Here is a 23,980-nt window from a genome sequence, read left to right as displayed (position 1 = left end):
ACAACCGGATTTGCCCAGAAAAAACAATCTAAATCCTCTGCCCTTCTTGCTTATGATCAATCACTTGCCCCCGCACATCAAGCATTGCATTCCTTCGGGGAATTGTTTTTGCATGCTGACGACCTCGTGAGAGCCGATTCAACCTGCAGCAGACATTAATAACCCCTAAGAGCTACGTGGCGGACATTGAACTTAATAATCGTAAAACAAGACAATTCTCATAAAATTCACGAGGAGGAAAACCGTGGTTGTAACTTCAAACTTAGCCAACCCTAAAAGTGACACGATAGGCGTGTGCGATCCTCATAAATGACAAAGAATGATAAAACCTCAAAATATTGTATCGCCACATAGTTTTTATTTTTCGCCATTTCACATTTTGGATGATATCATACCATGCCGGTTATCTCGTTTTGTGCTCATTTTCTATTCGTTACTTCTAAAGAACTAAGTAACTTCTAATCTTAATAATATTATGAAGAAGAGCTGATTATATATACAAATGTGTGATGTTGCTTCCCCCTGGTGGCTAGCCACCAAGTTATTGAGTCTTACTTATGCCCGTCTATTCTCTTACTTTCTGATAATGCTCGTTTGTACCTCGAATGAAGATGCCAACACCAAGGTATCACTAATTTTTCAAAACTTGGTCAAAACCTAGATGCTGGTCCACCTTCTGTGTAGTTTTCAGTTACTCTCATCGTCCATACCAATCACCGTGATCCTTTACTCAAGCTGCATTCAATAACACCAGTCTCCCATAGTTACTTCAATCTGCGTTACGTCAGTCCAAATTACATTTTGTAAGCGGTCTTATCGCGCTTCACTTTTTCTTATGCCTTTGTTTTTTTTTCATACTTCCAATTGTGCAATTCCTTAAATCCTAAAGAAACAAAAATAAAACAAAAAATATTGTAGTAGCATATCTGTACCGCAAACCCAAGGCGTTTACGAGACCCTTAAGACCCGATCACAGTAAATCGTTACTAAAACGAACAGCTCAGATCGAATACAATTATTTTGTTTCATTTCAGACAACGAAGGCACATCATCGATGGCTGTGCTCGAATAACGGAACGTTTTTTAGAAAGAAAAACGATCACGTCCTGTACAGCTCTTTCTGTCGAAATTTCTATATTGCATTAATTGTTGTAAGCGCCATAATTTACCAGTATTCGATCTATTATGGTGTTAACATACAGCATTACACTCTGTAGCCATAAACACATTTCTAAATATAGCTCAATTTCTTATTGAAACTTCTTAATGGTAGGCTACTGTGGCAAGTTTCTGTTACACCAAGAGAACATAAGGTTAATAGTGGTAAAGCTAACGAATGTAAATGCGATAATAGTAAGCCATGGTCACTACTACTACTACTGGTACTACCTTGCGTTAATTCCAACAATTTCCGTCCAAGCAATTGTTGCCAAAGCAAACTTTTACCGTGGTAGACGTTCTTTGCTGCATGCTATTAAATACCTCGGTTATTCCTAGTTTTTACGCTATTTAAACCACTTCTTATCAACGCCCAACTACTCGTAAATGTTTCAAAATATCAAGGATGACATTTCCCTTTCACGCTGCTCTGGTATTGGCATGCCAACACTAATCAACACATCTTCATCGTATGATCTGAAACGCACCAAAATATCATCCTACTATAATCTTCCGCCATAGCTTTCCAGCAACTACTGCCTGGTGAATGAGACAAATACAGTACCGTACGATACGACCGTTCAGCGGACTCATCCCTTCGTTAACGCCGCGAAGTGTCCCATGTATTAATTTTTTTCTATGTCGTACGGTGCCTTCTGCGTTCAACAGAACTTCCACCTATGCCCACACTCGTTACAGAACACGAACGTGGTCATTGGTTCATCAGCGCTTCGTGTCTGCACTTGGTTGTATGTACAGTTCGACTTTCTGCATTTGCCACACTTCAGCAAATCTGTCTTCGTTCCACCGGTGACAGCCATCTGATGGTCATCAATGGCCTCTTTGGTTAACTTCTGTCGTAACTGTTTTAACTCGTCCGATGCCATCTCTTCGGCTGACATCTTAGCGAGGCGGTCGGGACTAATCTGCCCGATCAAAACAGCCAACCTGAATCAGCAAATAATATAAAATATGAAAGTCAAATAAAAATGTATTATATCAGAGAGCGCGTGCACTTATACTTGTAACAAAGCATGTTGGCTAAAATAAGAGAGGAAGAAATGTTCAAAAATTCTATTTCAGAAGCAGATTTAAAAAAAAAACTTGCACAGCTTCGATTTAGGTCACTTTTTTCTTACTAATCGGAAAAACAGAAGTTCATTAAGCGTACCTTAAATTAGGGTTTTTCGGATCCTTGAGATTGGCAACACGACTGCGAATACGATTTTTATACTTCATGTCAGTGTTATTAAACTCATCGTAGCAGGAGCTTTCAATGTGACGAGCCAGGTCATCAGGATCGACTTCGTCGCAACCTTCTGGCAGGCCAGAGCCCTGCAATTTTGTAAGGCAAACCTTGCTAACAGGATTATTGTAATACATATATATATATCCTACACTGTGACTATAATATATATGCAATATCCTTGCGGTTCAAGGTTTTGAGGCGCGCTTTTCAGAAAAATAAACACAAACGGACGCTTATGAAGAATAGGATTTAAATACCTTTAGCGCAGCAGAAAGCAGTTCTCGACATTTGAGACGAACTGCGTCTGTTGTATTAGCAGCAGCAGGAAAACTCGTTTGCCGGGGTGGATTCTGAGCGCTCGGAGGTGCCTTAGTCTGATTATTTTGTTGCCCATCTTGTGACTGGTTTTTGTTTTTGTTCTTAGACGATGCATCCCCACTGCCTCGATTATTGCCGGTACCGCTGGAAGGTTCGTCATTCCTTGATGGTGTACCTGCCACCACGTAAACCGCGTATAAGTATTGAAAAGGTCGTTTTGAATTGGTAATTACTCAACAGTTTGAACAATTTCTCCACAGTATTTGATACTAAATTTTACTACATGATTATTGTATAAATTATAGAAACTCCATAGCCTGAATTATACAACAACGTCTACCAAAGTTGTGCTGTGAACGAATGTCTTAAATTGAATAAACTGCATAAGCTAAAGTTGCATTGGTAGTTAATTAACAAGTAGATGCATTGCAAATAAATAAAACATTCGCCGAATCTATGAAATGAAAAACAAATAATTTGCGCACTTCGTAATAAGTAGAGGCTCCATAGACTAGTACAAATGTGGTTAGCATACTTACTTCCGAGTAGCTTTTTCCAGTTTTTTATAAGAGTCTTTGCAAGCGATATAACATCGTCGTCATTGCTACTTTTTCGAAGCGCGTTGACAGCCATACCGATCCGTGTTTTCTGAGAAAAAAGCAAAACGTATACGCAGTAGTTCATTAACTTAGTGCAGGTTAATCCTGTTGAGGCGTTTAAAGGGAAGTATTTGAATAATTGGTTCTAGATTTCATGTCCGGAGCTATCATCAGGTTTATTACATCAGACGGAGAGTGGTATTTATTACTTTATAGAGCAAACACAGATACGTCGCACATCATAGAAAATCCCTCGCTTTAAGGTAATCATTATATGGTATGAAAAATAAATTACAGCCACATGAATCGTAGTTTTTACCTACCGTGAGAATTTCGAGAGTAATGGGGAGCGACTGCAACTGCCGGAGCATATCCAGCGCTTGAACTTGTTCCTGTAATTCGAAAAACAAACTATTATATCGTTTTGACACTATTATATTACCAGTTTCAACATCATTCATCACAAGAAAACCGACAACTTCCCCTTCTCGGAAAGTTGTGGATCACTTTGAATTAAGGTATTATGAACGGACTGTCCAAAAATGAAGAGCCCTATTTTATAAGCTCACGCTTTTCTTTTTCCACGTTCTATGCAAACAAGAAATGATTTTACACCTCACTTAACGAATCAGCTTCAATACATTACTTTCAATAATGCACTGAAGTTGAGTAACTACGACGCTTTAATTCATTACTGTGAATGTCGAGAAAAGAAAAATAGTGTGTGTAATAGAGCACCACTAGCGGGCTTCGCCCCGGGCCTGTTTTGTTTTTAAGCATACTATTTCACATCTGTAGAAATAAAAAACTAATTGCATCTGAAACACAAATAACATCAAATAGTGGCGCTATTCCCTGATAGCTTTTGCAGGGCATACTTTAAATGCAACTCTTCATGCAGCGCACGTTGAGCACACTCGTTCACATACAACTTTCACAGGATCATACATTTGTGCATTTGATGATATATCAACGCGGATGATTCTAGTTGCTAACTTGGTGTTTCTAAATCATCGTTTTGAAAACAATGATAAAAAGAAAAGATGAGACACCGTGAAAAATGAGAAGCCCAAGTACATTGACATTACGCTCTACAAAGAGAAGCAAGCTTCTTCCCTTGGTGGCAGAAATATTCGTTCAATTTGGTCCAAATCCATTGCTGCGCTTCCCGTGATGCATTTCTAGCTCTCTATAAAAAAAAGTAATTCTAATAGGGCTGCGTTTAGAGGTTGGAGACACTTCTTTCTAAACTCTTTAGCAAGTAACATAACATAAGGATAATAAATAGACGAACCTGCAGGCTTGGCCCAGCTCCTGCTTTGCCGTTAATTTAACCAATCTGATTAATTGATGTTGCCCCCAACCTAGCTCAGGGTACAAAACATACTAACAACCATTCCGTTGTAATTAAGCTGCCTCGCCTAACCCGTTACCCTTTTGCAAATGTTTCGTCAGTGTCGTAATACGAGCGAATCTCATTCACGTTACATCTGGTGCAACATAAACTATAGCACGATTGCAAGTTTATATCTTTGCTCTATATACTACTTGATAGTTCACCGATACGTCCACAGGTGTACATTTTTAATAACAACATCCTGTTGCCCTGTGCCAGGCGTAATTTGTTACTACTAATAACACTGTAGATAATATCTTTTGCTTGCTTCGTCGATTTATTGACTGATGCAATAAACAACCCGCTATACAAAACACCATATTAAACCTTTACTTTAGAACTAAAATTTAGGTATAGGAACGTAAACTATATTTTAATTCAATTTTAATTAATTAGTAATAATTTAATTTATATAGAGCTTTGGTTTGGTACAAAAATACACGCCTATATAGATCTCTATATAAAACATTTTCATCCTAAAGTCACAGTAACCAAATAGTTACGATATATATACATATATATCAGTTTTTGGCCCTTTTTATGCTGAAGTACTCTTTTCGGGTATAAGCACATGTGGGCTGATCTATAGATTGATAGGTCCTCGCCTTTTACATAGACATAGCAAATTTTTTTAATCCTCTTAAAATGTAAGTAAAAAGGCTCAACGACCATTTCAAGAGCGGGCTTCGTAGTTGGATAGGTGTTACCAACGAAAAAAAAATAAGTAGCGTTACACTTCAACACAAACTATAGTTTGATTGCAGAATCCATACCTCTATGGTTATCCTATTCGATTGCATTTAAGATTTTGCAGTACTAATTGTGATCGGTCGCCGCAGCTATTTCGTTTCAGTAATTCGATTTTCCTGATTCAGTCGGTCTACTAAAAACCTTTATTCTGTTGCAGTTACCTTGCTCTACGTACTCCATTCTCAAATTGAGAGGCTCTAACAACCCTGCTGTAGTTATCTGATCATCCTGTTCTGCTGTTTAATTTGGGTTGCACTTACGGCTTAACACTGCCATACTGTATTAGTAGCATATATACTTCAACGAACGTCCGGTTGCAGTTTTCGTAAAGTCCAATTATATTAAGTCTATTAGTCGGACTCTTTCTTCTGTCGAAGCAATCATACTTCTTTGATCAAGGCAATTTCTCACATGATCAGTAACCCCATTTGTCTGGTGCAGTTATTCTATTGCCTTGTCCCAGCAGTAATTGACTGCTTTGCTGCAATGATCTTACAGTCGTACCAGAGCATCCTAGTAACCTATTTACTCATCCGTTGGTACTTTACATGTATATAGTTTGAGGAAACAACTGAATTCCATTTCATAATTACTAATATAAAACCACGTACATTTACTCGACTTGTATGCGTAAAGTTAACCTATAGCACCGTACGTATTGAGACCTTACCTAATCCACGTTCCGTGTCCTTCTGCAGATAGTTATTCCCGCTTTTCAGCTGGAATGGCATTTATGCTGTTTTTCCATTTCAATAAATTCAACCACCCGGAAAAGTATTCATTCAATTGAAGAATATGGTTCATATTTAATCAAATGCTTTAGGAGGTAGCCAAATTGGCACTGACAGTTCTGATTGGGGAATGAAACTGCCCCCAGAAAAAAAAGTATTTGCACACTTGAAAAAATTGACTGTGATGGCTCATATTTCATTAATTATAAACCACTTTGGCAAAAATCGAAATTTTACTGCTAAATCAAAAATTTCTTCACGAAATTCAATCGTGCATCCATTTTATAGAGCTTGAATATTTTCCAGTAAAAACATTTGTGAAGCGTCGACGGTTATCGCGTAATCGCAAAAAAAAATCAATTTGCCAAAATTGATATTCTATGAAATATATGAAATATATATATGAGATATTCTATGAAATAAAACAAACCCTTTTAGAAAAATATATTCATCAAGTCCATTAATTTTTGTTATTTTGGAAATGAAGACAAGGTCAAAGCTTGGGACGCCAATGAAATGCGCATAATTTGGCGCCAAATTATCGTAGATCTAATAGCTCCGGTGGCGCCACTTGGCGTTCGAACGAAATATCTACTTGGGCTATTTGCAGTCATTTTTGAGTAAGTCATATGTAATGCCCCCACTACCTCTTTGTACGGAGACACCGCCTACATCGGCACAAATGGGTAAAATGTCGAGGCATCGAGGGCCTGCCAAGAAATTAATAAAGAATTATCATCTGGATGGGCAAACTCAAATGTCCTTCTTAGCCGGTTGCCTACATCATACACAGCGAGGAGCTAGATTGTTTCTTTGGAAGTGGGAATGATTAGCTGTAAAAACAAAATAATTATTCGAATAGAATCACTCTGTAGAGGTTAGGTTTACTTATCTTTTCTCGGACAACTTCTATAATTTAGCCACGAGAGCTTCGATGACGAAGTTTTCCCTAGTGTCGGATTCGTGTATCTGTTCCAATTCTATCCAATTCTATAGTTTGCCTATCATATCGGACAAGATTTTTTTTTAAAACGTATTTGCGACGAATAATGTTTATGGACAAAAAAGGTTTTTTACATTGTATTGTTCGATTTCGGTTAAATACAGCATGACCAATTGAGCTACATGGTAATCCATTTCCCAACCCCTTAAACTTCAATAGTACTGCGCCTTTGTTTGGAGAAAGACACACTGCTGTAACATGCGTATAATGCTTGAAGTAATATTACAATCAGTTCCGAACCAAGGCTCAAAGGAACGAAATACAGGATTTAGCGGGTAAAAACCTGCTACTTTATCAGTGAAATCTAGTCTAAACAACGTATTAGTTCCTATAATCTTTTAAAAATACGTGCATATATAGTGCTCAACTTGATGTAACTATCTTTATTGGAGTTCCTTCTTCACAGCACTTTGGCTGTACTTTACGCTTTATAAAATTTCAAGTGAATAAATCAGAGCTAAACGAAAAGCAGCTGTTCTTACAACTAGAAGAGATTTTTTGCTTCCACTATTCGCTGAACGTAAATGTCTGCGTCGTAGGCCAGGAACCCTTGCGATTACCCTTTCTTTGAGCAATCGGCCCCTTCTCGTTAACGCCATGCGTACCTTCTATTACCGTACCTCATCTCCGGCAAACTTTTTCGCCAGCCGACGGAGTCCAATTCTATCCGGCGCCAAATACTCCTCCCTCACGTAATCGGCGCACGGACAGCCCTCAATGCTCCGTAACAGGAAATCGTGAAACGGCGCCAGGTGCTTCTGAACCCGCAAAAACACGGATTTGAGAATTTTTTTTATGTTTACCCATAAGGGATAAACATTCGCAGCCCCCAGCAAATAGCGCGTTAGTTACTATTACGTACAGTCGAACCCACATTAAACTACTGTGCACGAAAGTTCCCTATAACTTTTGTGCCAATCACACGATCAAGCATAGACCGAAACACCATCATCCGAGCATCTATTTATCCATCCCTTATCCATTTTCTACAAGCGTCGATTCAGTTACTTAGATTGCAGAAACACGCATCGGAAAAAACACTCAACGCTGCTGCTGCTGCGGTAGCAACACCGAACGCGCAAGCTTAGATCGGTTACTAGCTAGAGTTACATGTCAATAAAATGAATTGCGTTTATGTATATACGTATGTAAAAATATGATGCGTCCACATACACGTATAAATGTTCCGCGTGCCCTAACTTACCGAAGGACCGGCAGTCACCATTTTATCAAGGCCTTTGCTTATCTTGAGCACCTCTTCTTCGCAGCCCATCGCGATCACGCCAATCACTAGCACTATCGAGAAGCAAAAAGTGTACATACAATTTAGCCGGCTGAAAATGGTACAGCACGGAACGACAGTCGACAACGAAACACAAAAATCCACGTTTCACCAATACTATTGTTGCTTCTATGGGCTCAGTAACGTCCGTTGTGTTTTTATTACATCAGAGCAGAGACCCCGAGATGGGAGAAGGCGGACGGGCGGCCGACTGCTGTTTATATTAGTAAAAATTAACCCGCTCAATGTTGCTGTTATATCAGCGGTTATCCTTGTTGCTTTCGGCCTTTCATCTAATTACTGATTGGCTTCACCGCTTCGTGTGTTGTGGTTGGTTTCGTGTGGCCCGGTCCATAACGCAGCGCTAGCTGGCTGGTAAGCAGATTAGCGGAGTGCAAACACCGAAGCATGGATACGCCCGCCACCATAAGCGATGGGCTCGCCGCCGGAATCAAATGGCGCTTCAATTTGAATTTGTCACTGAGTCAGTCTATCGATAAGGCCCAGCGAGTTGAGAAATAAATCCTGTGGATCACATATATACAGACGGAGCGTCTCCGTTTAGGCTAAAGATCGGTTTAGTGAGCTCTCCATGTCGCACAACAGCGAACTCTTGTCCCGTTTCAGTGTAGAATTTTATGTGATGCGCTCGAATGTGAGGATCAGCGCGCAGAATATCGGAGCGTGTCGCGCGCACACACATTGTCAAAATATTGACTGTGGCTTCTGGTCTTCAGATAAAATTTCGAGAATGTTGTCTGCTCAGGCAGAACTTGATAGATTGTGGCATAAGTAAAGGTTATGCAATGTAAAAGAACGCAATGTCCGTCCGAGTTTCCTTTCAGGCTGGTTGGATGGCCGATGTTAAATACGCTTCCCTCACTATATAGCAAAGCGAATGTGTGGGTTTTACTACGTAGTGTATCCCTTGCCTCTGCGGTGTGCTAATACCATGTAAACAAATGAAGCCCATTTGCTTGTATAGTACAGCGAATCATCACAACGGAGTGGAGGAGCAGTATAACTTCATTCACAATTTTTCGTAGATAGAAATTGTTCATGAGATGTTCATTGGACATCTCTAGCCTGTTCTTGATTTTCGAATATTACCAAGAGCTGCAGCGGAACTGCGGAAACGCATTTGAAATTGCTCGAAGTGAGGTTGCATCGCGTGAAGGTTTCTGTATCTTGCCTTCAGTGGTTTCTATCTTAAAGCGGTGGACCTGGGTGCGTGTATTCCTAGTGCGTGTGGCGGTAGTCGTTCCAACAGTCCTATAAGGTGTATGAGGCCGAAGGACCTTAAATATGTGATACGCGTGCATATTGTTACCAACAGCTTGGAACGGAGCTGGTGCTCACAATGACCAAGACTTTAGAAAAGGAGTTTCATGCCCTGTTCAGGCCACCACCAGCATCAACTGAGAGGTTAGAAGACGATACAGATATTTTTTTCGTAGATGATTAGCGATGCCGGCACAACAATTGACGACAGCCCAGTACAGAAGCATTTTGTTCTGCGTATAATTACTTATAGCATTCCCGTAAAATCATGTTGTTGTTAACAAAAATGCAAGTTACTTTCAAGTTCTTAAAAAGTCTGGTTTTTGCTACGATTATTGAAGATGTCCGTTACCTGAACCGGTTAATAACTAGGTGTCAGTTTCCAAGGGATAGATTGGCAAAAGTAAATGGGCAAATATTCGCGTATGTGTTTAGCAGATGGTATCATCGCTGAGGCAGTGATTAGCTCGTGGAAATATAGGCAGTTTTTAATCAATCGTTGTTATATTAATATCGTTTGTGTAAAATCAGAGAGAGTTTGTTGCGCGGGTGCTCCGCTGGTCTGGTGTCATTGGTCACTCATCAGACAACGTCAAGTCTCTTCTGCTTGTGGCACGTCGTATGTAGGCATTTTATCAATATATAGAACATTTCATCTATACAGACGCCGGTGTCGAACCCCTAATAGTTTGCAGGAAAATACATATACACAGCATTTATGAGCGGCTCAAACGTGCGGGAAATAACGACGAATATTAATTGCGTTACTATTTGCATGTAATGACAAACAAATACCTCGATGACCGATGCCGCAAATTTAAGGTGAGATGAATAGGCGTGAAGCAGATCTTATCATTTCTGAAGATTTCAGACAGATGTCGGCAAGCTGAAGCTGATATGAAAACCTGAAGGCAATAGTATCAATGACGTAGCGTTGTGTACCATGTTCCGTATTGACATAGGGTATATGATAATGATGTAGTTGTATAGAAATGTAGACTGCCGTGTTCCCCTTGAACGTGTAGGGGATAAACTGTAGGATACGCGATATCGCGTCTTATTGTAAATACACGAAAAGCGATTGGCTTGACAACCCACTACTGAGACTAACAGAGAAACCATGCAGTTGGTAATATGATCAAAAGTTAGCATTATTTTTTTTGTGTAGGCGAAACTAAGACATGAAACATATCAATACATCTAGTCGAGCACATGTCACACCATGAGTGATATTATTGGCACTGATGTACTCATTTAAGTAATATATACAAATACAGATAAATAACAACGTTAATAGAGCACTGATATTATGTATTTACCTTGGTTGCATTATTTCAGGCGAAAAGATGCACGAAACCGGATCGGCAAACCCCCTAAGGGGCTTGCAGAGGTGAGTCAAGTCGTGAACATGCACATGCTAACTCGTTTGGCGTAGTTTCTTACTGGAAGATTTCGGTAAAGTTGATCGTTAGTTAATGCTATCTTGTTGTGGTCGCATTCGTTGGTTCCATGTATATATATATATATATATATATAACTTTGGATATAACAAGTTCGCTTCTGTTTTGTGTTCTACAGTAAGAAGGAAATCTATGCTGTGAACGCGAATAAAATAGAGCGTACAGCAAATTAGACGGCAAGATATTATATATATATATATATATATATATATATATATATATATATCTAACTCATCGTTAGGCAAGAAGTAAATTTATTTACAGAGTCCTTTCTCAATACTTGGATCTGATTTTAAAATTATTTGGTTAATGGTGGAACTTTACATCAAACTAACTTGTTAATTCCGAGTTACAGAAGTCGTAGGGTAACATAGTCCGAAGACCACAACTTGAGCTCTCTAAGAGTAATAATAATTCTTAACTACTACAGAAAAAAACGGTTTAATATAATTTAGGAGCTACTGCTGAATATAAAAATATTTGTGAGGTTCGGCCTGGTATATTGGCCTCTGTAGGTTTAGTTTTTTAGAGCACGAGTTTTCAAAACTTAGTTTAACGGCCTTACCACATGCTTAGAAAACTGCCTTCAGCAGGTAGGGCAACATTTTATGCCTGCAATGGAATGGACTTAATAAGTGTGAATGCTAACATTGTCTCTGCTATTGAGGACATGCGATTAGATTTCTTAATCAAAGCAGAACGTAGTCCGGATTGTTATTAGTTATAGTCAATTTTGACTAACAGTCTATGATCCTTTTCTTGGAGCCTACACTCGATAAATACGGTAAGATTTGTATAATGATGCATATACTTGTGATATGCATCTACTTGTGTGATGCACCTATGCTAGGTGAAGTATTCAAGCGAGTTCTTAGTTGTATTACAATGAGTTGTGAAAGCTTATTTTGAAGAAGCCAGCACAAAATTTGGGGTGTTTGTATAGCCCCTTCTTAACTAATTTTATTACTTACAGACGCTTGCCAACGACCAACCGCATTATTTTTTCTAATTAATTTTAAAAACCTGGGTATATAAAAACTACATAAATCGTTTCACAATAACACTTATCAGAGTATTTAATTATCCATTGCGTCGTATACACTTCTTGGGCGGCCAAACTATGACAGCCGAAGCTGATTGTGACGAAAACGTTATTACAGAAAGGCGGTGTGTTGGCGAGTAGTTCGGAACAGGGTTTCCATCCCCTCGACCATCGGGCCTTTCTCGAGCTCCGGCCAAACCCATCACCGTTTGCCATATTTGCTGCGATTCGAGCTTGCATTCAGGCTGCGGAAAGGCGGTCCGGAATTTCCGACAAAGTCGCCCACCAAAAAGCGGACGGGGATTCGTCTGTGGCAGACATTTCCGATGACAAAAAAGTAAGGGAGATGTCTTGTAGTCTTCGATTATATTATATGTTACACTTTATTTCGGATCGTGAATCTAGTATCCTGTCTCCCTGATAGTCCTTTTTTAACCCTGACCCAATATGTTCGCTATTATATGGTTTGGCATTTAGCATGGTTCTGGCGTTTGTAAACATCTAGGATCTTTAGAATGACGGTTCTGGTTAGTGTTTCACTTCGTACTGTACAGCTAGGCCAATTAGTTAGATTGATTAAGAAGGCGGCTAACATCTTATCAATACGTTATAATTATCACCAGGTACCGTTCTGTTTGTGGTTTTGATTTACAGACGACGCAAGGCGTTCTCCCGTTACCGCGCCTAGTTGTGATGGGCATCCACGGAATGCTGGATGTAATTCGGGACAGTTGTCAGGAACATCCTGATCTATGTGCTCGTGCTCTACGGGGCTTGTTTGACACTTTGCAGGGTCTGGCTCCTGAGGTGATGAGAAATGAGCCTCGCGAGGCGATAGGTATGTATTCCAGATGAAACCTGTTGTTTCAAGAACACCGCGGAGTATTACGCCAAATCTGATCGTCAGTATTTAGTTCCTTCATCGTACAGGTACAATGGAAGAACCATGGGATAGTACCCTTCATCACATGTCCAATCAAGCGAAATTTTAACCTACTTGCTAACTTTGTTGTGTGAAATGGGTACTGGGTATAACTTCATCAACACAAATTGCCAGGCTTTTGATTATGAAACATATTGAGAGAATATGAAAATCGAAAAACAAACGTGTTTGGTATCGGACCTTTTATATAAGGGTCCTATCATGTGTTATTAAGGAGTTTGCGGCGCTTCAGAGGAAAAACTGAAGTTCTTGTTAATTCTTTAATATCTTTATACATGCGTTGTGCTGATGTTTGTACCTCCACACCTCTTTGCTTTTGTCTGGTTCACAGATAAATTATTTTCGTTGATGCTGGAACTGTCATCTATGGATGAAGTGTCTCCGGAGTTGAGCTCGATCTCATCGGGATGTCTCATATCATTGGCTATTGCATCAGGAGAGACGGCCAAACTTCTAGCAGCTGCTAACTGTCTGCTGTTAACATTACCTGACAACTCCGCTCAAACGCGTGTACTGCCGGTACATGAATCATTCAAAATTAGATTATTTTAATGCAACAACAACAAGCAATGCTATAAAAAAAAAAAAAAGTCGTTGTATTCTTATCATTATCCAATTTTCGAAATGTGCGCGAAATTAGATTTTCGGTGACCTTAAGACATTGCCTAACGTCTAACCCTCACATGTGTGATTGTTTGTTTAAAACTGTGCTAAACATTCATTTTGATACAGACTCCACTGATTTTAGTAGGATTGCAGCGTTCCCTTCATTCAATGCTAACTGGTGCCCCGGGTCGTCCTTTGCCTCGGTGGTTTCATCTTGGGATACCCCCGCTACCAACTGACTCATTTCAAATAAATCTTCCATTAGAGCTAGATTCTGGTAAAGACTCGAGCCGAAGGGAATCACCGTGTTCCCTTGCATCAGACGGTCGATTCATTTACCTTTTGCAGTCCGGAGCTCTTTACAAAATTAGTAATGGATTCGGAGATTCCATTGAGGTGAGTCCCAATAGAAACCATACTTTAGAGAAAATCACAAGTTGATGTCATTCGGAAAAAGGACTTATTTTTAGCACGAGCATTCTCCTCTATTTTGAATTATTTATTTTTCACAGCCATCGTTTTTTGTAGTTGGTTGTCATATTACATTAATAATTTTCAACTCTTTAGGGCAACGTATTAGTGATGAACCGTCATCTGGGACGCTCTGAAGGCGTCGTGTGGGTTGGTGTTGTGGCTGATGATTTGGTGGGTGTAGCCATGGAATCGGAAATTAACGGCGTGAGTGCTAACAAAGGCTCGATGCGAAAAGGGACATACTCGATTGTTTTCCTGGATAAAGATACTCTCCAAGTTTCGCGTCGGATGTCGCTTGCCAGCGGAATGACGATTCCACTAGTAAACAGTACGTAGACATTTTTGTCTAAGTTATTTTTGCATCTAACCAATAAGTAACTTGCTGTTCGAGATTGCAGGCTCTGATGAGTGCTTGTTTCATGTTTATCTTGATAGCTCTGTTCAGCGACGGCCAGTCGGTGTGCAGTATTTTGCCCCATGAAGAAGCATTTTCGATTCAGACGATATTTCGGCCACTCACGGCCGCCGAAGACAGTGATGAGCCGATACGAGCGACGGCAGCTCCGATGTCAGCTGCAACTGCGTCAGAAGCTTCCCGAACCGCTGAAATGCTGCTCAAACTAACAAAAAAGTCGATGCTCGTTTACGGCCACGGTATCATTGCCGACATCAGTAGGAGCGATATAGCAAGCAAACAACTTCAAGCTCAGGTGGGAGCTGGATGTGGCGGGCAACCACCGCAGTCCAAACAGCATCAATTCGCGTCGAAGCAAGCTTCGGCACTTCAGCAGGATGACAGTAAAATGCCAATCGTTCTTTGTAAGTTGTATATTCAGAATGACTGCAATTTAAATCTTGAGTACATCAGTTACTAAGTTTGCCATTCACTATTAAGAGGTAAAGTCAAACTAACACTCATTCCCTCCAATAATTGCACTGTGTTCTCAGCTGCTGTATTAGGCGCTGGTTCAGAATCAGAGGAAGCTGACATTGTGGCTTGTGGAAAGGATTTCGCTCTGGTGCGTGGAGCTGCTGGAACTATGTGGGCAGCTGGTCGTGTAGCAGCTCTTGGAATAAAGCAAGGGTCGGATCGATGGCCTAGCATGAATTTATCCGCCCGAAGGGTTGCCGTAGGTCACGATGGAAGTCATGCGGTTTTTCTCGCTCCTGATGGAGCCGTCTGGTTCGCTGGAACAGCACGTCGAGGCGAAGATGGTGATCCTGTCAAAGGAAAACGACAGCCCAAAACCACCAAACCAAGGAAGTAAGTTAAATGTCGTAACTCCTAGAGTTACTGCATTAAAAGTCTGCCTGTTAACATATGTTCATCCCGTAATTTTGGTTAAAGTAGTAATTTACATATTGTTAATGAAATATCACTTTTAAGAATTTTTTTTTTTGACTGGGTTTAAGTAATCCAAAAGCGTTAGTTGTAATAAGGATAATAATAACGTATATGAAGAAAGCAAAATTGATGTTTTCTGTCTATTATTTTATGGGCATATTCTTTGGGACACGATATTTCCTTTCTAGAATCACAAAGCTTGAAGGTGTTGAGGCAGTGGACGTCGCTTGCAATAATGGGACAACGGCTGTGGTAACGTCAGCTGGCGATTTGTTGATGTTCGGAAAGGACGCAGCAGGTCATACGGAGCCGAACACGGGTCTCGTTGCAGGAGTTAAAGACGTTAGTACTATAGTGTGATATTTATTACACAGTTTCAGTAGCTTGCTCTTACAAATGTTGTTAGCATAGTGGCTTATTGTTAGTTAATGAAGTTTAAAGGGGCCTTCCGGATATTATCTCTGTTGTCGATCGGACTAACTGTAATCTTTAGTTGTTAATCTACTCATGTCATTGTTAATAGGTGATGCAAGTATGTCTGGGAAAGGCCCATGTAGTGGCCGTAACTCACTCGGGAGCTGTGTACACATTTGGTGTGAACCATAAAGGGCAGTGCGCGAGGGAGCTGGCTGCGGGGTGTTCTATCTCTGCTACTGGATCCGGTATATTTTAGCCATTTAATTAATTATAATCTTTAAATAGTTTAAGGAATACTTGATATACGCATACCTTCTTAGATCTTGTAATAAAATCAGAAAAGTTTGCTACTCTAGTAATATAATGAATCCATTGCATCACCACTTATTACAGGAAAATGCACGTCAACTAAATATAACAATCCGCAGAAAAAAACTATTCTCAAATACATCTCTGGAATGAAGTACGTGTAACAAATATTATGTAATTTTAAATACGGTGACAGCTTAGAATTACTATTGCCGTCTATTGAGTATCACCAGTACGCGTGGCTGACTTTTCATGTCTAATATTACAAGTTTATGGTAAATGCGCTTACTACTTTGTAAATATAATAGAGAGTTGTTGGAGCATGCTAGTCGCTGTTCTCGTCGGGGGTCTCTTATTGTTGATGGTATTCATTATTTTTTGTAGCGGATATTTCAGAGGTGTCCATTACTACGGCGAGCAGTGCTGATTCGTTAGTTGATGTCGAAGGTGCAGTAGCGACTATAGGATCCGGAGACGAGCAGGGCCCGTCTGGGGGTGTTTCCGATGGTTCACTCAGAGAAGTTCAGCCAGTTCTTGGCGGCTGTCCGCCCCACCAGTTTGTATCTCAAAATTGCCGCATCTGCACCGGGTGCTTTCAATGCACGGGTTATGGATCACATTGTATAGCCTCGATGAGCTTACCCCCCGGCGCTCAGAGACTACCCGGCGGGTAAGTGCTTCTCAAACTGTCGCACTGCGAAGCAGTTCTTCTGTAATACTGGGAGAACGCAAATGAAATAAAAGTAAATACATGAAAATATTGTTTGTTAATTACTTTAGGCAGGCATTTAAGAAAATTCGCATATAGTTTGGTTATTGTTAATTAACCAGGCGTATTATACAAATACGTAATATCAACTACAGCAATAAATGTCGATTGTTTTTTATTTGTTTGATAAACTTTTGTTTTCAAGGGTGTTCAAAAGAATACAGGAAAGTTTCTCTATGAATGTTTTGACGATTAGTTGAAAAGTGCTCACTTGAATATTTAATAAGGCTTACGAATTGTTATTACTATTATAGCAGCTAAATAGAGTTAGTTAAATAGACCCGATTTCAACGTTGTGCGGTGTTAAATGTGTTGTATTCATCTCGTGAATTGTCGTTGCAGCCAATGCGGTTGCGGCGTGGGTGATGGGGGATGTATTCATTGCGGACTTTGTCAAGTTTGTTGCACCCCACGCGAGGACGGCGCCCCTTCCGCTGTGGTTCTTTTGCCATCCCCAGCGTCCGGGCAAGCCGATGCGCCGCCATCGGCTGCAACCGCGACAGCTGGACAAGTGACCGAATCGATAGTATCTGGGCCACCTGCCCAGGCTGCAGCTCCGTTTGTCGCTACTGCTTCCTGTGAACAAAACCAAAGACTGGCCGCAGCTGTAAGTAGAGGCTTGATACTAGCGCCTTCTGTGCCGTATCATCATCCAAAAGTAATAATGGAAATCGATTAGTTAGTGGAAATCGATTAGGGTCTTTACTCCACATTGCCAATACACAATTGCCATACAATTAGTAATGAAGCTCTGTTTTTTGAACCCCTATTTCTCTCTGTTGTATGTTTAGATGAATACGTTAGCCGGTAGCGGAGTAAATGCTCTTGGATATCCTCCTGGGGAAATTGCAGCAATTTATCGAAAAAATCAGGAACGAATGCGTCGACGCGAAGAGTACTCTCCATCATATTCACGGCTGGTGAGGGAACGAGAACGTGAACGGGCCGTCGGAGGCGAAGATGGTGGTCTGGTTTGCGGGGGCCGGAGACATCACGTGATGAAGCTTCTCAATAAGGTTGCCCGAGATACGCCTCTGCATAAAGTTATGGTAATAAAAATAAAGCTTATGATAATATAATAACTTCCAGAAAATTAGGACAAACAGAAGCAGCCAAGCCTTTATGTAAATTAGCTTTTAATATTTAGCGCCATACAAAATAAAATTGTATCAGATACACACATATACATATGTGTATCTGATACAATTTTATTTTATATATATATATATATATATATATGTATATATATATATATATGTGAGAGGGAAGGAGGGAGGATTTTATTCCCATATTTATCGTAACTGTTTAGGTTGGAAACGATGCTCGCCTGGCTAGCGGAGCGATTTTAGGGAATGGCTCTTCATGCCTACTTGGAGCTGCAGCTGGATTACGGGGGGCTTCCGGCTGCGACTCACGTCAAGATCTGCCTTCGCTCTGTGGTGCTGCGGGTAATGGCCCGAACCATTCGAGTTCTGGAAATGGGGCGCAGTACATTGGAGGGCCTTCCGGACATGCGGTAATGGGTGGAGGTGACTTAGACGGGGGGAAGCTTGCGTCGCTACCCCCTGTTAAACTGAACATCGCTAACAAAGTGATCCAAGCGGCCACCGGCGTACATCATACGGGTAAATGTATCTCATTGTAGATATTCGGCGAATACTGATTTGGTAAAGTAACTAAATATCGACTAATATATAATATCGACAGAACAACCACCGATCAAGGATTCTAAAAATAAACATTCGTTTTTTGTTCCTGATATCTCTTTAGATAGAAAATCTAGACAAATAAATAGGTAAATAGTGGATTATCACTAAAAGAACGCATACAGTTATCTCTAGTAATTAGAAAGATGCAGAGGAGACTCTGTTTAGTTTTTACTCGTATCACGCGATACGTATGTACGTCCTTTTCTTCGCATTATTGCAAACATTTTTTTTCCGCTTATTGTTTATATTTTAAACGCTAAAGAGCCATATTTTTTAGCTGAACATGCATGAGGCGCATTTTCTGCCTTCCGAACAATCCCTCTTGTTTGTTTCTGTCGCCTATAAAACGGCTATAAAAAAAATGTTAGATGTTGTGAGGTTAACGACTAGTTCTCCAATAACCATTGATATTTTCTAAAGACTTGAATGGAAAAGTCTTTTATAAATAATATAACAATACAGCTACGCAACTCAAAACACTGTGGCACAGCAAATAAGAACATCTGTGAAAATAAGTAAGCAAATGACTCAGATTTCCTGTCTGTTTCTGTTTAAAACTGAAATGTTTAGTACTCCTGTTGGAAAACGGCAGCGTGTTAACATTTGGAAGTAATCAACATGGCCAGCTTGGACATGGTACTAGGTCACTGCGAGGTGCGCCTGGCCCATTACAGGGGATTCCCTCGGGAATGCGGGCCGTACAAGTTGCAGCTGGAAGTAATCACACCGTTTTATTACTCGCCAATGGTGCAGTTTATACTTGTGGAAACCCTCTGGTGAGTAATAAATGTTTTAATATTGGTTTGAAGCATGACGACAAACGTCTTGTTTATTTGAGTGGGCCAGGTTAACTTAGGTTCGAAAGTAGTTCACGAAGTGACAACATCATGGTTTGTAATTATGGGAGAATGTGCTAAAAAAATCGATTACGATGCAATCTTGCAGAATGGCCAGCTATGCCGATCAGAGGAGGATTCTGGTATTACGTTATCATCGGACGTGCTGTGGCACGCGGTAGCCGGCCCTGTGCCCGGCATCGGAGCGCCACAACCACGACGCGCCACTTGGGTCGGCGCATCAGGCGATCACACTTTTATCCGAATAGACGAGAACCTGATCGATGCCAGGTATGCTGGGTGATCTCGTATGCATGGTACAGTTACTCAAGCTCTACAAAAGATAGTTTAATAACAAGTGCTAGCTTTGATTTCTAGTTCTTACTTGCCAAGGAATAGCATTCGACAGAATAAGCGTTGGCTAATGAGAAGCTAAGCTATGTTTTCTTATATTCCATTGTGCTGTTCTGTCGTTTGTGCAGGTGTCTGTCTCAGGCTCGTGTTACGGGAACACGTCACCTTATCACATTGGTGCCTGACGCCTCATCAGGTTCAGACTACAGCTCTCTGATGGTACAGCGTGCCAGTGGTCAGTGCAGAGGCCACTTTGGGTCTCACTCCGTGGGCAGTGACAACTGCCTTGTGCTTGATCACATCTATGACGTCTTATGGAGCTACAAGCATTCATCGAGGACTGTTAGCGTATACCACACTGTACCTGGCCTTCCACTGCCTGCCACTGTACCTTCGGTAACTAATCATTTTTTGAATCTTATGTAGTTAGTACTTGTAGCACTTTCTTCACCTGCCATCCTTTACGTCATCAAGCAAGTACTAGTAATTAAGCTTTTTGGTTATTTCTATTTCGTAGACAATTTGATTGGCGCGAATAACCAGTAGCTACATGTTCATAGCATAAATGTTAACAAATGGCATAAGCGAGTTCAACACAATCGAAGTTTTGCTCTTGTTGTATTATATTAACGAGTACAAATATCTTATTAAAATCATTATTAAAATCATATTACATATTTGTTTCTGTGTACAAGATTTTCTTAAAAATGCTAGCCTGCTAGTTATATGTACAGTCATGTGTATTTCATATACATACGCAGCGCTTATAAGTAGTTCGAACGTTGGATTAATGGTTTATCCTTGGATTACTTTCTTTAGCAGAGTGAATTCGAAATTAGCCGCCAACACGCTGCGTTGAGTCTGGTTCGTTTCGTAGAGTTGGCTGCCTCACACTCACAAGAACAGTTGGAAAGCTCAGCTGTATTACCCGCAGCAGCAAGCTCCGCGGGTGTCGGAACTGGTAAAAGCAGTGTTGCAGGTCCTGCCGCACTGATGGCAAGGAGAACTTTTACCAATAACGATTACCTAGTTGTGAACCGCTTTGAGAACCATGGTGGTGGCTGGGGCTACTCGGGACAGTCAATTGAAGCCATTCGGTGAGAAGTTTATAATTTCATTGTGGAGTTGGATATATCAGAAGCCATCCGCTGAAACAACAACAACATAGCGTTTCTCCGTCGGCTTCAACCGCTTTGTTTTAATGCTGAAGTATGTTAGCAAGTAAGATTGTAGCACTATGGTCATTGATAATGTGTGTTTTAGATTCATGTGCGACGCGGATATCATACTTGGTGGAGTGGGCCTATTTGGCGGTCGAGGAGAATACACGGCAAAGTTGCGCGTCCTCGACCTTGGCGAAGACGGTGGAGATCAGGAAGGAGACGGTGAACTTCTGGTCGACCTTGATGATCAGGCATACGAATGCCCGGCCAGACAAAAACATCCGTTGCTTCTTGATGTACCTATCGCCTGTCAGGCTCATCGTTGGTATCTTGTATGGGCTAGAATCGCTGGTACGCATTGTAGTTAGAGTACAAGTAGTTAGCTTGCGACAGAATAACGCTGATGCAATCTGGAACCAAATTTTATTGGCGTTTAAAATTAACTCGCCATTTGTCATACTTATAATATGAAGAGTTTTCTCTTCATGGTAATAAAGAAAGTAAAGTGATGAGAATTTTTGCGTGTCATCTGAAGCGCGGATAGCTGGCTTCGAAGGCAAATCTGCTCTTGTAATCGATAACCTGTCGGAACAATGAGTGTGTTTTGCATTTCGTAATGCTAAGAATTTGCAATGTTGACTTATGCCTTCTGAAAATAAATGCTCCTTGGATCGACAGCCGTTCAGGCCGTTTCGTCTGGGTACTGGATTGACGTATATGTATATATGTGTTCTCTTTCATTCTGTCTCTTTCCCCTGTAAACATTTTTTTTATATCTGTGCGTAGGTCCCTCGTCGGACTGCGGCTCTATGGGTCAAGCAATGGTGGTGACGGAGGACCAGGTGACCTTTTATTTCAAGGGGTCCAAGCGTTCAAATAATGGAACGGATGTTACTGCGGGTCAGATACCGCAGTTGCTATATCGTCTTGCATGCCCCGAAGCCCAAAGTGGAACTGGTATTTCAGGTTTTACTGCGGGATCGGATGAGGAAGCACCCGTCTATCGCTTAAGTAAAGACTTCTCCACAAGCATTGACGCTGGATGCTTCCATTCGTTGCTTACGCTCATCGAATGGATTTGGACTGAATTACAAGAAGGCAGGTTTACGATCATCAGGCAACAAAAAGCGTAGTTTATGTTCGCATAATTGAATGAAGTTGAATTAGGTTACTGCAGGTTTGTCAAAATCAAGGTTTAAGCTTATTTGTTGAACTCAGTAAATAGCTCCGCTGTAAACATGAGTAAGGCGTCGAAGGAAGTTTCAGCGATGCCTATTTTCAGCTAATGTACAGGCTATTAACGGATGTATCCGTTTCCCTATTTGACAGGTCCATGCGTGATTGCGGAACGTCTGTCCGAGCCAGTTCTAAGCTTGCTTCGGCAGTACGTCTCGCAAGTGCATCCACATTTGGTTACGTCATCATCAGCGTCATTGGAACCTATTTGCCGAGCTCTATGGCTTTGCCGGAAAATGCTAAAGAAAGTGCTTACAACAGGTTCAAAAGGAAGGCCTGCTCTTGAACAATTCGTTAAAGAGAGCTGCGTAACCTTTTTGCACTGCTATCAAACGTTTTACCCTACAGATACAATAAAGTGGCAGGGACTTGGTGAACTTCTCCTTCAAGATCAAAAACCTTCTGAGGTAAACATTGAGACGTATAATAGAGCTGCAATTTGGGAAGTTAAGATTTTTCTTTTTCTTAGATACTCCTTTTAGCTTCCAGCAGAATAGGAATTAAATGAAAGGATCCTTCCTTATTTTACATATTTTTAATGCTTTGGCGCATATTACTGGGCATAGAAACGAATTAATATTGAAATTCAAATAATTGTAAAATTGTTACGAACTCTTTTTACTGGTGCGCAGAAGAAACACCAGACAGGTTTGTCTGCATTAGGTGGAGCAACATGTTCGTCTGGAAAACAACAGTGTCGTGATTATTCTCGGCTTCTTTCGACAATTCTCGATGCGCTCAGCAGTGCGCCGCCTGCATTACTGGCTTCGATGTTGCCAAATCAGCTTTCAAAGGTACGCAGTTTGATCAGCAAGGTTTTTGCTTTCGGCAAAAATGTAGAAAACACAAAAGCTAGAAGTTACTATGGCTAAATTTTAAGTACAATTTACCTTAACCCGTATAGCAGATACGTAAATCGGTGCGGCTGGGTTATACTTTAATCAGAATTTCTCCTTGTGAAGCTGCTATCTAACGGCAAAAATGGAAAATAAAACTAAACTCGTTAGCTTTTTGGACTTCCTTATAGCTTTGAAATTGCGAAACATTATTTAATGCGCTATTTAATTTGCTGTAATTACTTAGGTTGTGCTCCATGAGCGGGCTGTTTCACTGTTGGGAAATGCAGCTAGTAGTAGCAGCCCGCCAACAAGTCCCATGTCTTCCACTTTCAATCACCAGTTACCGTCGACTCGAAGCGATAGCAGCGAAGTTCCAGTTCTATACGGAAAGTACGTAACATGATACAAAATATCTTTTGATCCCATATGTGATGTAGCTAGATTTCTCGTTCTTAGCAATAAAACGGATGGAAAAAGCCATCAAATGGAGTGCTGGAATCCATAGGTCGTCCGAGTTGTAGCTGATCTTACCTGCATATCCAAGCATATGCCGGCCCTTGAAATAAATTTGCTTTGCACTATATGACAGAAACTGTACCACACAGCAAACGTAGGTCGTCGGAACGGTTCATTGATCAAAGATGTTTTTGATATTAAAATGAGTTTAGCAGGGCGTTCGTTTTCTAGTGAGGCGCTTTCTCGTACAGGCTA

At 40.7% G+C, this 23,980-nt stretch overlaps 2 protein-coding genes across 7 annotated transcripts in view; one reads left to right on the top strand and one right to left on the bottom strand.

Moving 5' to 3' along the window:
* Nucleotides 1–336: 336 nt before the first annotated feature.
* On the bottom strand, nt 337–8,850 carry TfIIS (RNA polymerase II elongation factor). 4 transcript variants are annotated; one of them, XR_002671638.2, is made up of 8 exons: nt 8,409–8,850; nt 7,825–7,962; nt 3,648–3,716; nt 3,265–3,373; nt 2,665–2,900; nt 2,330–2,493; nt 1,647–2,106; nt 337–883 (listed from the first exon to the last, which is right to left on the bottom strand). XR_002671638.2 is itself a non-coding variant. In XM_022795724.2 (7 exons), the coding sequence occupies exons 1-7, from the start codon at nt 8,523–8,525 to the stop codon at nt 1,821–1,823; spliced, it is 1,119 nt and encodes a 372-aa protein (XP_022651459.1). In that variant the 5' UTR covers nt 8,526–8,850; the 3' UTR covers nt 337–1,820. The 4 variants fall into 4 exon arrangements, 2 of the variants coding, with proteins under 2 accessions (XP_022651459.1, XP_022651460.1); XR_002671637.2 differs by having other exon boundaries at nt 1,724–2,106; nt 8,409–8,849; XM_022795724.2 differs by having other exon boundaries at nt 337–2,106.
* A 378-nt stretch (nt 8,851–9,228) lies between these two features.
* hiw (MYC binding protein highwire) overlaps nt 9,229–23,980 on the top strand; it is a 35,483-nt gene continuing 20,731 nt past the window's right edge. The window contains exons 1-24 of one of the 3 annotated variants that reach the window (XM_086985754.1): nt 9,229–9,911; nt 11,106–11,157; nt 12,388–12,606; nt 12,924–13,107; nt 13,544–13,731; nt 13,945–14,214; nt 14,386–14,620; nt 14,728–15,111; nt 15,241–15,556; nt 15,826–15,979; nt 16,161–16,299; nt 16,748–17,033; nt 17,475–17,739; nt 17,924–18,181; nt 18,442–18,757; nt 19,412–19,617; nt 19,787–19,968; nt 20,160–20,427; nt 20,854–21,128; nt 21,295–21,545; nt 21,981–22,292; nt 22,524–22,837; nt 23,063–23,224; nt 23,514–23,659. In XM_086985754.1, coding sequence (XP_086841880.1) covers nt 9,847–9,911; nt 11,106–11,157; nt 12,388–12,606; nt 12,924–13,107; nt 13,544–13,731; nt 13,945–14,214; nt 14,386–14,620; nt 14,728–15,111; nt 15,241–15,556; nt 15,826–15,979; nt 16,161–16,299; nt 16,748–17,033; nt 17,475–17,739; nt 17,924–18,181; nt 18,442–18,757; nt 19,412–19,617; nt 19,787–19,968; nt 20,160–20,427; nt 20,854–21,128; nt 21,295–21,545; nt 21,981–22,292; nt 22,524–22,837; nt 23,063–23,224; nt 23,514–23,659 — 5,447 coding nt within the window. In that variant the 5' untranslated portion in view covers nt 9,229–9,846. Of the gene's footprint in view, nt 9,912–11,105; nt 11,158–12,387; nt 12,607–12,923; nt 13,108–13,543; nt 13,732–13,944; nt 14,215–14,385; nt 14,621–14,727; nt 15,112–15,240; nt 15,557–15,825; nt 15,980–16,160; nt 16,300–16,747; nt 17,034–17,474; nt 17,740–17,923; nt 18,182–18,441; nt 18,758–19,411; nt 19,618–19,786; nt 19,969–20,159; nt 20,428–20,850; nt 21,129–21,294; nt 21,546–21,980; nt 22,293–22,523; nt 22,838–23,062; nt 23,225–23,513; nt 23,660–23,980 lie in introns of those variants that run through there. The other 2 variants (XM_022795719.2, XM_022795723.2) reach the window with 2 other exon arrangements.

The sequence above is a fragment of the Varroa destructor genome, unplaced genomic scaffold (assembly GCF_002443255.2).
Source record: "Varroa destructor unplaced genomic scaffold, Vdes_3.0 BEIS01000003.1, whole genome shotgun sequence".
NCBI classification, from domain to species: Eukaryota; Metazoa; Arthropoda; class Arachnida; order Mesostigmata; family Varroidae; genus Varroa; species Varroa destructor.
This window is presented reverse-complemented; position numbering and strand designations above follow the sequence as displayed.